Source organism: Epargyreus clarus, unplaced genomic scaffold (assembly GCF_041222505.1).
Source record: "Epargyreus clarus isolate Ecla_fem2 unplaced genomic scaffold, WU_Ecla_fem_2.2 ptg000014l, whole genome shotgun sequence".
NCBI lineage: Eukaryota > Metazoa > Arthropoda > Insecta > Lepidoptera > Hesperiidae > Epargyreus > Epargyreus clarus.
The window spans coordinates 11,641,217-11,656,934 of NW_027332222.1; the positions used below are offsets into that span (position 1 = coordinate 11,641,217).

The 15,718-nt window shown below is 34.9% G+C and overlaps 3 protein-coding genes across 7 annotated transcripts in view; 1 reads left to right on the plus strand and 2 right to left on the minus strand.

Moving 5' to 3' along the window:
* The window catches only part of Cip4 (formin-binding protein 1-like Cip4), a 78,682-nt gene extending 77,855 nt beyond the window's left edge, over positions 1 to 827 (minus strand). For all 5 annotated transcript variants that reach the window (XM_073080159.1, XM_073080158.1, XM_073080156.1 and 2 more), the window contains exon 1: positions 601 to 827. In XM_073080159.1, coding sequence (XP_072936260.1) covers positions 601 to 624 — 24 coding nt within the window. In that variant the 5' untranslated portion in view covers positions 625 to 827. The remainder of the gene's footprint in view (positions 1 to 600) is intronic.
* A 478-nt stretch (positions 828 to 1,305) lies between these two features.
* LOC140747126 (uncharacterized) lies at positions 1,306 to 4,343 on the minus strand. The gene is made up of 11 exons (XM_073079379.1): positions 4,037 to 4,343; positions 3,688 to 3,938; positions 3,438 to 3,615; positions 3,096 to 3,273; positions 2,833 to 3,020; positions 2,605 to 2,752; positions 2,343 to 2,520; positions 2,054 to 2,267; positions 1,835 to 1,968; positions 1,664 to 1,753; positions 1,306 to 1,576 (listed from the first exon to the last, which is right to left on the minus strand). The coding sequence occupies exons 1-11, from the start codon at positions 4,209 to 4,211 to the stop codon at positions 1,451 to 1,453; spliced, it is 1,860 nt and encodes a 619-aa protein (XP_072935480.1). The 5' UTR covers positions 4,212 to 4,343; the 3' UTR covers positions 1,306 to 1,450.
* Positions 4,344 to 4,558: 215 nt separating this feature from the next.
* Positions 4,559 to 15,466, plus strand: mtm (phosphatidylinositol-3-phosphate phosphatase). Its single transcript, XM_073080162.1, has 13 exons — positions 4,559 to 4,859; positions 5,414 to 5,602; positions 6,331 to 6,405; positions 6,480 to 6,665; positions 7,115 to 7,330; positions 8,598 to 8,734; positions 9,292 to 9,417; positions 9,926 to 10,007; positions 10,483 to 10,653; positions 11,216 to 11,423; positions 11,901 to 12,118; positions 12,712 to 12,843; positions 13,598 to 15,466. Exons 1-12 carry the CDS (start codon positions 4,734 to 4,736, stop codon positions 12,832 to 12,834), a joined length of 1,857 nt encoding a protein of 618 aa, XP_072936263.1. The 5' UTR covers positions 4,559 to 4,733; the 3' UTR covers positions 12,835 to 12,843; positions 13,598 to 15,466.
* The last annotated feature ends 252 nt before the right edge of the window (positions 15,467 to 15,718 follow it).

Here is a 15,718-nt window from a genome sequence, read left to right on the forward strand (position 1 = left end):
TTGGATAATATCTTCGATTAGTATGGAACTTGCATTAAAAAATTGTATTACGCATATTAATAATGACATCATATAATAAATACTGGTAAAACCTTTAAAGCAAAGTATGACCTTGAGAGAACTTTGAAAAATGGACCAAGAGATTGTTGTCTAAATTAATACCACGTTACGAATACCATTTCCCGTAAATATTTCAAAACTTCAAAACTATGTTTAACGCCGGCAAGTTTTTAATCGAGTACGCTTTTATATACAGACAAATTGAAAATAGAACAGAATATAAAACAAAATCAAAACGAAGTTCTAATCAAAACTTTAACTGAACTGCACAATATGCACGATTTCTATATGCAGAACAATTATTCGCTGCCCAACGTATGTAGTAAACACGTATCTACATCACAATATACGTTAACTTTCATAAAAAGTTAGTTTCACATACATTTATTCACAACTTACGACGAATGCGCATTATAATAAAACTTAACTAGTTTTTGCAAAGTATATCCTTCTGGAACCTTTTAAAAGTAAAGGGGAAATAAATGTTAAGTTACGCATTCTACTCGTAGGCAACTGAGTCAGTCAGTTGTAATTACTTACCCAAAGCTCTGTACCCCAATTCATTGTCACGGCAGTGATATCACACAAATCTCACAAAAACCATTGAAAATTCACCAACACAGTCTTTAACAACTAAATTAAGCAAATATTTCCACAACTATTATATTTTTATCACTACGTACAGGTACGAACCACCATTTCAAACACTAAACATGGCTGACTGACTGACCAACCAACCAAACTATAGACAGAGACACGAAAAACTGACATTTCGATGCGTCAGATGCGTGACAAATAACAATTGACACTTTAGTTTTTTAATAGTTCGTCTTTAGACTCTTACTTTTCTACCTAACAATATTTTTATAATAATCGTTCATTCAATAATGGAAGTATATGGAATGAATTGTTCAACAGTAACGTAATTATATTTTAACATCATATATTAAAAATGATAATGATGATGAGAGCTACATGAAAAAATCATTGTTGTTGTTATTGCAGTTTTATAATAAATAAATGTCATACGTGTCTTTTTGATTACTATCGATAATGTTTTATATAATACACCAAAATAGAAGCTAAATTTTGTAACTTCCCACATTTTCTGATATCAGTATATGTTGGATCCTAGCAAAGACAACAGAGGCAGGAATAAAGTAGAAATGAATGATTGGTTAATGAATGGAAAATCATTTTTATATTCAAAGTTTATTTATAATAAATAATAATCAATGCATTCATGAGGTAATATTTGTAATATCTTAAATATTACATATTAGCTAATGTAATTGTTACTTTGTAAGATGTTTAAAATCCGGAAATGTCACATAAAATAAAATGGTACATTTTTTTAATATGATTACAATTATTTTTATTTTGCTACATACTAGTCTATTACGAAATCATCTTCTTTAGATATGAATATTTTAATATGTCTTTGAGTAGCCTCATTGCGAGGCTGAGGAAGAGAGCCATCAGATCGCCGGCGCACTAATGCTGTCCTACGTACTTCCTGTAAAGAAGGAGTTAATTCGATTACCAATATTTAAAGTATATCTTATGTTTAAGAAAACAATTTTGTAGTGAGTTTAATAATTACTTTTACTGGCTCCAGTATTATATGGTGACTTGACCGCCTCGATGTAGATGGACCAGTAATAGAAGACGTGCGGGACGATGGTAAAGGACTCTGCAATCATAATGTTTAATTTTATAATAAGGGATATTTGTAACAATATTGGCCACTAGCAAATTTCACGCTTTAACTCACCTTAAATGCTGGAACAAAACCAAAGTCTGTGGGCAAAGGTTGAGTTTGTAAATTGTAGATGCCATCTTCAGATGTAACTGAAACGATCGAAGGACGCGCAGATAACTGTTGAGCCAATAAAATAGGATCGGCATCTAAAATAAATATTCGGTTATACCTATGAAATTCTAGATACTACCTACTCATTATCTTATAGTTATCTCTATAGATTATACTGACCTATGTTCATACCCTTTGCAACTCTTCGAGCATGGACAACTCTGCCCGCACTTCTTCTAAATCTTATACCTTTTTCCGCCTCCCTTCGTAATCTTTGGGCTGCTGCAGCTGATTCAGCCACAGCCATAGCCATTGATCCCATACCAGATCTTTTTAAGTTTACGTCAATTAAATAACTTAAACAGATAGCATTTGATAAGATGCTATCACTAGGCTGAAATAATTTAATATTCCATTATATATCCATGATGGATTAAAAGCACATTGTTAGTATTTTGCCATAACTTACCGATCCGATATCATTTACACTTATATCTAATGATCTTAAAGGTGTTTTCACTAGTCCGATCGCTCTTGCTAGCAAATCGCCACATGTTGGCGGATTTTCTGCATTAATGGCTGACCAAACTCCAGCTGGTGGTTTTTTTAATGGTTCAGGCTTTATTCCACAGCCGGAAATATTGAGACTGAAATATAAGGAAAGTGAAAATGAAGACTTGTAAGAGTTACAAATATATCAAGTCTTTTGCTTTTTTTTCAGAATAACGCACGCATTTAAGTTACATCCTCTTGCAATTGAAACAGCTACATGAGCAACTCCTTCAGATCCTAATCGATTATTAAGTCGTAGATCTAGAGAACGTATCCCACAGCTTGTATGATTAAGGACTTGTGCAATACTTTCAATACCGACGGGGCCTGAAATAATAATTAATTAAATTTAATGATTTGGTAAACGCTGTTTTTTTAATATAATTTTGAATAAAACTTTTAATCACCAAATATATTATCAGCTAATATTAAATTCTTAAGTTTATCGTGTTTGGAAATAAATTTAGCAATTGATGATGCACCATCATCACCAATCTTGCAATGGCTGAAATCTAAAGTTTGTAGATTTTGATTTTCTGATAGACCCCGAAGAATATATTTAACTCTTTGACAATTCATATCAGTTCGCGTGATTCTGTAATTAATATTTGGTTATCATTATAATTTGAAATGTAAGCAAATGTGTTCTTTTATTTTGACTTACGCTTACCTTAATACTTTTAATTGTGCACATTTTTCTAATCCACGAGCTAGATTTTTGGCATCATTATTAGTAAATTGAAATTGATCCCTTCGATAATCAACACCGATAAATCTTAATTGATAAGTAATAAGCAATTCAGTTAAATTACTTAAACTTCCCAATGCAGCATGAAGAGATATGTGATCTAAAAAATAGCGCAACTTTCACAGTTGGTTAAATTTAAGTCTATGGCTTAAAGTTAAAATAATTGAGTTAAACATCTTCATATCAGCAATATCGGAATTCTCATTGATTATTATATACAAGTACAAGATAATATGAGTAATAAGTAAGTTGAGTAAGAAGAACCTCTTGTAAGTATTTCGTTTGATTTTATATGAGTTTTCTTCCCATTTTGTAATTGACTTGTTAATAAATCACTCATTTCTGGTGAAATATTTCTTTGTACTGGAATATCTGCTGGTATCAAACTTCGTATAGAAAGTGATCGTATATAAGGACCACATAACTTTACTAAATTCTTTATCTGAAAAAAATGTACAGTGAACATATTTATCAGAGTAAAAAAAATAAATACACCACAATATTCAATTCATACCTTTTCTGGATCATAGTGACGTGGATTTATATTTTCTAATATGTCGGCATAATATCTTTCCATGAACACATTAATCCATCTTTTATCTTCATCTAATTCAGGTGAATCTTTCCATTTCGAGTTATAACATCTCTTCCAGAATATATCATTTTTAATGTTATCCACCAGGATTTGAAGTGCAACGTTGGTATTTAAAATTCGTAAAAATAATTCTCTATCTTTAGCCACAAATTCTTCTAGTTTCGGAGATCCTATAAAATGTATTAAATTGAACTTTTACAGATTCATTAGTGTAATGATATTAAAATAATTATTATAAATTATAGTTGTAATCAATTTATGTACAAACCCATCCAATTATCACTCAGTTTCTTTATGCATATAAACGTTAAAGACTTCGGATGTTTTGAGTCCCAATCAAAATTTTCGGCCTTTAATTTTCTTTCCTTTTCCAAATTTCCATCATGATTATATGCTAAGTATGTATTTAAATTAATCCCAACGGGTAATTTCATAACGTCCATTACGATTTAATAAAATTGAAAAGAAGTTGTATACCTCGAATGGGTTTTAAATAATATTGATATAACAATCGCTTAAACACGTATTGATTAAACAAGTGGTTACTAATAATGTTTCTAACCATTATAAGTTCTACTTTACAAAAGTAGGAAATTTTTAATGAACTTATTTAAATTATTATTAATTGCTTGTCCTTACAAAAATTCACTTTAAATCTATACATTACATTCATGAGGTAGTCCTAAAATTAAACAGAAGAGCGAATGATAACTTTATACATAATAGACAATACCTTCAGAAGGCGTACGTATTCTGTGGATATGTCATTGACAGCTGACACTGACAGTTATACAGTCCAGTAATTGTCATTCATGTCATGTCGTAGGTTATCTATTCTGTCCGTGATTGAATGAAACTGATTTATTTATGTTAAATTCTGTCTGTTGAAGTTGAAATGAGAATTTCTTCTATATTCCAAACTTGTGCATATAAATAGAAGTATTCAATTCGAGTATCAATCAACCATGGATAAGCACAATAGTTCGGAACTCCTGAATTCGGACTTCTCGCTATCTAAAAATGCCAGTTCCGATTCCTTAGATTCAGATTCGAAGTCGAGTTCATTGAATTCTAAACACGGACAGGACTCCGTAAGTTTCCTAAAACGATTAATTTATTCTCATCGAATGATATAACTGTTGTGGCCACTTCCTGACAGCATAAATAAGAGTAGATATCTTCCCAGTAGTTTCGAGTGAGTTCTGCAGGGAGCTGTGTTATCGTAGAACTTGTATTTAAAGTGTTAAAATGAGTAAAAACAAAACAATTCACATTTGTTTGTTTGTAAACCGGATACAGAGTAAAAGACAGCACTTTGAAATTTCTAAGGTTGTACATGTTTGTGACTAATGCCTTCTAATTTATTTTTTGGTATTCACTCTCCCAAATTTGCTGGTGGAACCATAAACGTTTTTAAAAATAGGTTAAGTTACAAAATGAATTTTATTTTGTGTAAGCGAGTACATAGTTTATCTGAGATCATGTGGTGAGGACATCTTTTCAAGTATATTAAATCGATACATACAATTATAATATTTAGCAAATTCTTTTCTCATCTTTGTTATAAAAAAATTCAACTTCAACTTGAAGTTTATATTCAAAACCATTGCAATGATATATAGTAAAAATCGATGAATGTTTGTAGGCACATGTGCTCGGAGATATCCAGCTACTGGATGGAGAGAAGGTGATGGGTGTGGCGCGTGATGTCACATACCTGTGTCCGTACAGTGGCCCTGCACGAGGAGTGCTCAAAGTCACCAACTACCAACTCCACTTCAGGCCCACTGATGCCACTGCGTTACATAGCACTCTGAGTGTACCGTTAGGAGTGGTGAGTTATATATTCACCATTATTTTACTTTGTTGTACCATTACTGTACCTCTGCTGGGCATGGGTCTACTCTCATAATGCGCCATGCTACCAATACCAAGCTGGAAGGGTACAATATCCCTGATGTAATCATCGTCTTTTTATCCTCGAAACAAAGATTTGTGTATTAATGTGCATGAATGTTGTACTGTTGCATTTTAGCTTTTAAGTGGCTCCTAAACGGGTGAATCTATTTTATCCGATTACTAAAGGTTGGTAATGTTTTTCGAGCATATGTATAGAAGTTTTCTTTTCTCCACCCTACAGCTTAGCTATATAACTATTTAAGAACACAAGAACAGTTATGCATGTTTCCTCACAATGTTTTCCTATACTGTTAAAACAAGGGATAATTCATTTGTAATACAATCTTAACTTTGAAAAATCAGAGGTGCCCGAGATTTGAACCTCAGACCCCTAAATCAAGAGGCCAAGTTTCTTAATCACTCGGCTCACAATTTTCACTTCACATAAATTAATGAATATGAAATTACAGTGTTTTTTAATGAACATTCATTGTAATAGTGAGCCCTATTGACCTTTAATGCATCACTTGCCATTAGGACCAACTAGCCATAATTTACAATGTTAAGTTAGTTTGATCAGTAAAAAATGAGGTTCATACTAACAACTCAAGTAATTGTGCAATGTGTATTTCTGTTGATACTCATTATGATTTGTTTATTTAGGTATCTCGAATAGAAAAGGTGGGAGGTGCCTCTTCAAAGGGGGAGAACTCGTACGGCATTGAAGTATTTTGCAAGGTAATTGTTATTCTCTATAATGTATATATGTCCCCATACGTTGTGATCTTGACTTAAGGAAAAATATTTTTCAGGACATGCGCAACTTGAGATTCGCGCACAAGCAGGAAAACCATTCTCGACGCGGGATTTTTGAGAAATTGCAACAATTGGCATTCCCCCTCTCTCACAGATTATCTCTGTTTGCATTTAGTTACTCGGAAGGCTTTCCTGAGGATGGTTGGCATGTGTATGAACCTTTTGCGGAGCTCAGAAGAATGGTATGTGTTTATATTATCGATTTCTTTTTCTCTAAATTTTGACAATGTAGTTGCTTATGGAAAAAAAACTACAGATTATTACCCAAAATTTAACACACACAAAAAAAATGGTATACCCTTTATAATAGTGTATGTTTTTAAGTGACCCAATAAAATTTTAATTAACAAGTTCTTCCTCCAGTTACCGGTTTAAGTGATAAATGTTTTGACTATACAATACACTACATTAAATGCACTTGCACTATACACTTGTATATTGTATTGTATATTAGCCGTCTTGGTTAACAATTTTTAAAACAATATGGAGATCTGTTCAGCAAGCTGATTTTCGCAAAATGTTTCTTTATTTTAATACATGCAAAAAATATTTAAACCTAAAGAGAAATTCATGTAATTATCAACTGCAACAAGATTAATTAATTCAATGTTCATTCCAACGTCTTTTGTAGGGCGTTAACAACGACATGTGGCGTATAACTCGCATCAATGACAAGTACGAGATCTGCGAAAGCTACCCGTCGATGTGGGCGGTGCCCGCGGCCGCTAACGATGACTTGCTGCGATCAGTGGCTGCGTTCAGATCAAGAGGCCGTATTCCGGTGTTAGCCTGGATACATCCAAGCTCGCAGGCAACTATTACGAGATGCAGTCAGCCCTTAGTCGGGGTAAGTCATGCCATATGTGGCATATAATACGTACCAACGACAAGTACGAGATTTGCGATAGTTATCCGTCGATGTGGGCGGTGCCCGCGGCCGCTAACGACAACTTGCTGCGCTCCGTGGCTGCGTTCAGATCAAGAGGTCGTATTCCGGTGTTAGCCTGGATACATCCAAGCTCGCAGGCAACTATTACGAGATGCAGTCAGCCCTTAGTCGGGGTAAGTCATGCCATATGTGGCATATAATACGTATCAACGACAAGTACGAGATTTGCGATAGTTATCCGTCGATGTGGGCGGTGCCCGCGGCCGCTAACGACAACTTGCTGCGCTCCGTGGCTGCGTTCAGATCAAGAGGTCGTATTCCGGTGTTAGCCTGGATACATCCAAGCTCGCAGGCAACTATTACGAGATGCAGTCAGCCCTTAGTCGGGGTAAGTCATGCCATATGTGGCATATAATACGTATCAACGACAAGTACGAGATTTGCGATAGTTATCCGTCGATGTGGACGGTGTCCGCGGCCGCTAACGATGACTTGCTGCGATCAGTGGCTGCGTTCAGATCAAGAGGTCGTATTCCGGTGTTAGCCTGGATACATCCCAGCTCGCAGGCAACTATTACGAGATGCAGTCAGCCCTTAGTTGGGGTAAGTCATGCCATATGTGGCATATAATACGTATCAACGACAAGTAGGAGATTTGCGATAGTTATCCGTCGATGTGGGCGGTGCCCGCGGCCGCTAATGACGACTTGCTGCGCTCTGTGGCTGCGTTCAGGTCCCGTGGGTGCATTCCCGTGCTAGCCTGGATACATCCCAGCTCGCAGGCAACTATTACGAGATGCAGTCAGCCTTTAGTTGGGGTAAGTTGTCAATCCATTGTGCACTGGTCTAATTTCACGTCAGAAAAGTTTAGGGCACATAATAGATTCATGCAACCTTGAAAGATTCATTATATTCATTTCAATTTTTCCTTAAATAGATAAAAATATTAGTATTTTTAATATCACTGATATTGGTTTCATTTTTGATTGCTGTATGTTTACAATAAATATACTTGCTATTCTTAAAATTTTGTTTAGTTTTTTGTATGTCACCAACATTGAAACCATGTTTTAGGTACCTACTATTTATTTTAATTATTTGATAATTATTGTAAAAAAGTTATATCTGTAATTTGACAATATCCTCAAAGAATACCTGTACCTTAATCTATAAGATGGTTATCACAATTAAATGGTTAAATATTATAATAAATACAATTTTGTAGGTCAGTGGTAAACGCAGTCGCGAGGATGAGCGCTACATCCAATTAATTATGGACGCGAATGCGCAAGCGCATAAGTTGTTCATAATGGATGCGCGGCCGAGCGCGAACGCTATTGCAAATAAGGCTAAAGGCGGCGGGTGAGTTACTTTTAGATTAAATAAATTAATAAATAACACTTTACACATAGGACGCATATATCTGAAACAAGCAGGTCCAGAATATATATCTAAATTGGTCAATTGATCATTTAGATGTTTGTCTAACCGGGGATCGAACCCAGAAGCCGCTTTATTTCAGACCGGTATGGTGACAGTGTAATATCAATGTAGCACATTTAAGTAGAAGGCAAATTGTAGGAATATACTTTGCAAACACCATATGTATCACCAGACCTCCTAACTTTTCTTTGTATTTAATTCAATTGACAAATGAGCAATGAGCATGAAGCCCACCTAATGGGAAGTGGTTACTTCCCCGCAGGTAGATGTTTGTTCTACTTAGTCTTCTCTGGATTGCCTCAGTATTTCCATGTATTTATTTCAACAGTATTCTTTCACAGTAGTCTTTTCGAGCTAAACTACATCATTACATTCATCACACTTAAATTGTAATGATAAATGGTTATGAAGAAACCACATTTTGTTTAATTAAAACAGAAATAATTTTATAATTAAATGTTGCTGTATTATTTCAGATATGAATCAGAAGATGCATATCAAAATGCGGAGCTGGTATTCTTGGACATTCACAACATTCATGTGATGAGAGAGAGTTTACGAAAGTTAAAAGAATTGTGCTTTCCACAAATTGATCAAACCAGGTATAGGATAAATGTTCATGACTATATTATTTTGACGTAAAATATTTTGTGTTTTTAATAACATTTAGAAGTGTGTGTAGCGTAATAATTATATTTGTCTTTTTCGTTAAGTTTGTCTTAATAATTAACCTAATATTAAGGCACCATGAGCTATGTTCCTAATTAATAATTAGATATTGCCTAAAAATGTATTAGCTGTGATAGAACATATATAAATGTGTCACTAGGTTACGACAAAGCTAAATAAACTACTGTTTAAAATACTGTTTATTATGTAGTTAAACAATTTCGCCTAAATTTGTAATAAGTAAAAATTAAGTTGATAATTGTTAAAATAATACATAAAGAGCTTTTTGCAATAAACAATATAAACAATGTCTATCCAGTACTACAAGTATTGAAACACCACCCACAAGAGACTAACTTCATCATTCAGTTGTTTACTCAGCCACAAATCGAATCGAATTAGATCATATATTCCTTAGTAAAAATAACATTCTTCTTTCAGATGGTTCAGTGGTATAGAAGCCAGCTGTTGGTTGAAGCATATAAAGTGCATTCTAGCGGGAGCCGTCCGCATAGTGGACAAGGTGAACTATAAATAAACATGATATGTGATGACTGATAATATTAGTAGGAATTCACTATTGAGATTTTTTCCGCTCTATGTGATAAATTCGTACACAATGACTAATATTGCATTATCAATATGTTGATGAATCATTAATTAAAATATCATGGTACATACAAAAGTTTAGTTAATGATTTTGCCAATTAATGATTAAAACGGTGGCTTGATTTAGATTTGCTTATTTAATTTAATAATTATGTAGTTATAATTGGCCCATTTTTTTTTTCCTTTTATTTATATTTATTTCGTGACTCGATCGGGCAGAGACAGTGGTAAGACCATTTAACATAAGGTAGACTCCAGGATTACCATGGAAAAAAAGTGTATTTTAATCATGCTGTTTGTTTTTAGCCACAATCTTATTTTGTCTAAGTACTTGCAATTGTACTTTGTGCTGCAATTTTCCTGAATAAAGTATTTTTTTCTTTCCTCAGGTGGAAAACCACAAAACTTCAGTATTAGTGCATTGCTCAGATGGCTGGGATCGTACAGCTCAACTCACAGCGCTGGCGATGTTGATGTTGGACCCCTACTACAGGACTCTCAGGGGGTTTCAAGTGCTCATAGAAAAGGAGTGGCTCTCATTTGGACATAAGTTTCAATTGGTAAGGAAATGTAATTTATTAAGGCCTAAAAACTGTGAATGTAAGCAGGAAGCCTTAATATTCAATGAGTTTGTACATAAATAATAGAATAAGTCGTTGGCTCATAACGTTGTTATGGTTAAAGTGCGATGATGATTATTAATACGATTATACGCATGATAGACTAATTTGAAAATCTTTTATAGTATTCTTTTATTTGATCTGATGCTAGTTGAAATTACAAACGTTCTGCCACTATAGCAGATTCTACATTTTCAAGTACATTTTCATTTTGTAGCAACATTATTTCGGACGTTTTTACTCTACAGCTGAGGGTAATATTTTTCGAACATATGTATGTATGTATGTCCCATTTTTTGGCGTCCTTTAGAGTTTAAAGGGTTTGGCGGATTTGAAGATGTAAGATATCATTCCCTTGTAGCAATTATGGGAATAACATAAGCTATATTTTAAGCAGTTGTGTCGAGTTGTTTTTTTAATAATTCTCTAATTGAGATAGTATCCATGATGACGTTTGCAGTATATAAATGGACTCGAATAATAATAATAAGTTGTCCCTCAGCGCATAGGCCACGGCGACGAGCGGCACTCGGACGCGGACCGCTCGCCGGTGTTCGTGCAGTGGGTGGACTGCGTGTGGCAGCTGCAGCAGCAGTTCCCCACCGCCTTCGAGTTCACCGAGAGACTGCTCATCACCGTCGTGGACCATCTCTACTCCTGCAGATTTGGGACGTTCCTGTTTAATACTGAGCGGGAGAGGGTTAAAGAAGGTGGGTTTACCATTTTTTTAGAAGAGAGTTTGTCGTATGTGGTACTTAATGAAGAGTAAACACCGTCGCCTATAAATAGCTGCAGCACGGGGAGCCGGAGTCGTCATTGTAGTTAGTTTCCAGAATAATCGGTGATTAGGTTTAATTCTGCTTTTAAAAAATTAGGTCACGCACGACATTACCAACCATCACTTAACTTTTAAAGTAAATCCTATTAAAGCTAAAGTAACTAATATGAATTCGACATAAAAATGACTATTATTTTTGTGATTTGTGGTTTTAATTTTTCCGTTAAAAATAAAAAAGCAAATGGGATATGTTAGTATATGCCATACCAAAATATTTTCTCAATAGTATATTGCACATTTCGTGGAGTTACAATTATATATTTTGTTTAGGACCTCCGTACAAAAATATTCAACATCACGTATTATTAGCACACCCATATTTTAATGTTTTTATGTATCTCCATTCCAGAAGTGAAAACAAAAACGGTCTCCCTATGGTCGTACATCAACAGCAGACAGGATCTATACCTGAACCCGCTGTACTGGGGCCCTTCGTCCTTCAGCCCCGGCTCGCCGCCCTCCCCGTACTCCCGGCCTCAGGTCGTGCTGGTCCCGGTCGCGTCCCTTAGAATCATAAAGCTGTGGAAGGCGCTGTATTGTAGGTGGAATCCGACTATGAGGCAACAGGTAAGTGCTTTATTGAAATAATTTTGAATTATATTGGGATAAAGGTAAATGAAATAAAATTATTTATAGATTATTTACTTTTTTATTATATATAAGTAGCAAACGGGTATGGTCTACTTCGGTCCACTTAGAAATAGGCTAGTACCACCCATGGATATTTGTAATTAATCACAGATATAAGATTGGATTCTATGCAGCTTATATATTTCATAAAAAAAAAGTATTTTGAGGCTTAGAACATTAAAAAAATGTTGTTTAACGTGTACAGTGATACGGTATCAATTACTATGCCGCGCGAGAGCGACTGGAGTCGACACCAATTGGTTGCTTTTATATGTTTTAAGTTTTGCCCGCTAGTAACGTTTCTTTGGTTATTGTATCAATGATACATACCTATCAACCTCTTGAATTACTACGTAAAATCTCGAGTGGGATTCTTAACAAATTCGCCATGTAACTTTTTAGCTCGATGGCCTCGATTTTTTAGTGAATCGATTTATTGCATTTCGAGTCTATTTCGAATCTATTATTCAAGAATCCATGTTTTTCTGAAAGAATCGCCATTCCTATTCCAAGGTTGTCGTTTTCCGCAGGACCCGATCTACCAGCGCACGCGCGAGCTGGTGGCGCTGCGCGCGCAGCTGGAGGCGGCGGCGGCGGCCGCGGCCGGCGACCACGCCGCGCGCGCGCGCCTCGCGCCGCCGCCCACCTCCTGAAGCGGCACGGTAAGGCTCTTATAATATAGGAGTGGCAGACCAACATGCAGCCCACCCGGTGATATAGTCCGCGCCAAACTGCTAGTCCGCTCCGAATATAGAAACGAGTCGCGTCGCAATAGCAAATTGTAGATATTAGCGGGACATAGGCAGCGAACGACCCCCCCGGCACCCGTCCGCTGCCCGCTCTTGCCCACGGGTGTATAGCTCCATTAATGTGCTCTTACGTCACGGAACATCATGTTAACTAAATCTACACGCAACAACTTCAGAGCGGACTAAAAATTTGGCGCAGACTATACTACCCTTCGTGGTTCGACTCCAGCGGCACCACCGGCACACCTATTTCTGCATAATAACAGCGGTATTAAGCGCTGCTGTGTTCTGGTTTGAAGGGTGTGGTAAGCCATAGTTTTCCAAGGCGTTCCAGCTTAGTCCTCAGGGGTAGGGCGCATCTATGGCCGACCTCAAGTAGGAATATCTAATCGTATCTGGGGTTGATTATAGATGTTCATGAGCGGCCATATTATAAAAAAAAAAAATAGTAAATCTAGTAAACATAATATTCAAACAAGAAAAACTTTATTATAGCAGCCATATTATAAAAAAAATAGTAAATCTAGTAAACATAATATTCAAACAAGAAAAACTTTAGTATAAGTGTCAAAATATTCACTATGTCGACTATTAATAATAAAACATTATCTAGAATAACTATTATATTTAAAAATACAAAATAAATTTAAATCATTATTGTTTACAGATTTACTCTCGATTCCTGCCGAAACAACATCATGCAGACGACCAAAGGAATATCAAATGACGTAACTTACGTCGTGCGACAAATCGTTTGGTGTAAACCTAAGCATTTCCTTCGTATTATTAGTATTTTAAATAATCGATTAATGTAAAGATATCTTTAGAATAAATTGTGTAAGCATTAGTTTAAATATGCTTAGTATATCAAACTCAAAAATGTAAGTAATATTATAATTATTTTAACCACCTAATTGCCTATTCTCTTGTCGTATCTTTGTGCTATTACTAATGATTTATTAATATATTTTTAAATTAATAGATGGCTAGTAGAAATATAAAGTAAATGTTAAGTTACAAAATATAATGATTTCAGTTCTGTTTTATCCTTTGATAGATATTATGATATGTTTTTTATAGATACATATTATGTTTTAGAAGCTTTTATTTTGATATTTCAATGCAATATTCGAACCAATTCTAGGAGAGAAATGATATTTAGATATCATACTTGCATAACTTATGCAACAACAGAAATAAATTTTGACACAAATTCAAAAGTATTAAAAATGTCATGTATCAGGATATGTTACAAAAGTAAAGAAATAATTAGAATCATGCTAGACTTGATTATAAATTATTTGTAAGTGACTGCCTCGTTAGCAAGGTATTTTTTCGGATACAATGATTATGTGAGTGATCTATGTGATTCCGTGTATTATATGTGTACGTTTGTCGTACTGTAGCCTCCTGCATATATTTAACTGAAAATTACTGTTTCTAAACCGACAACATCTTTTTAATCTATTACCATGGCTTTTGGTTTGGTAACTTATAGCAGCTGTCACATAGATATTTAGTGTTATTGTAGTAAGGGATACTTATCAAATTGAATCATTACTAAACGGTGGAAAACTTGATTCGATGGAGTGGCACTATCTCTACATCGATATTGCAATAGTGGTGTAAAACTACTCTATTCTGATTTAAAAAAAATTGGTCAAATCCTCCTTCTCGCGTCGTATTCCTCATTACTGAGGGTCGTGATCCCCCCGTGATGGAGTCATTTTTCTCTGGATGATGTCACACCATCTACGCCTATCCTTTGCTACGTGAAGAGCCTCGTGCAGGTTCGTGTCGAGTGTCGCACGGATTTGGTCCGACCATCTTAACGGACTACGGCCTCTCGGGCGTTTACCGTCCAAATATATTAAATATATTGGTCAAATAGACACTCACAAAAGGTATGCGTACCGACACTCAGCACTCAGAAGTAGTACCATATCTGTAATAAACTTTCATAGATAAGTATAGATATCTCACCGCCTTGTAATTGAAGGAAGCCATTAAATGGCTTGAACGGCTGCCAAATGTGTCAGCCATTCAATGGCAGTCATGGTGTAATTTACGCGGAACAATGCCGACATGCGCAGTTAAGTCACGAAATTGAAGAAAAAGTGCGGAGAAATATCGTTTATTCGTAAATGGTCTAAAAACTATTTTTTTTAATATTTTTCGAACACGGAAATAGATGACAGTGACAATTTCAATTGTCAAAACTGGTTACATTTTCTTATTAGGAATGAGTAATCTTTACTAGTCTATGAAAACTTTATGCAAGTTTATATTTACATTACTCGTACTTCAAATGTCAATGTTGGAAAAGGGCCACTTAACACCAGGTGAACTGCATCGTTTGCTATTTACTGCAAAATATTCCATTACATAATATAATTCAACTTGCTTATTTATTTATCAGTTAGTAATTAATGTAATGGTGCATATAATTTTATTATCGTCGATGTCATTGATAGATATGTAATGAATAGAAAACACTTGTAAATATACTTATTAAATATAAATACTGATTAAATAATATTGAAGTTTTTATTTACTTAACTGAATAAGTTTGTTTATAGTAATCACGTAATGTTATTCGTTTTTGCGTATATAAAGTTTATTTAAGAAAAACTATTGTTAAAATAAGAGCTCGGTTTTGAACATTTGGGTAACATAAAATTAATTAATGATATCAAATCTCTGATTAGTGTCAAAATTGCATTGTTAAGTTTGAACACAAGAATATAATCACCTAATCAAGCTACATATTGGAGAAAGGATCTTTCAT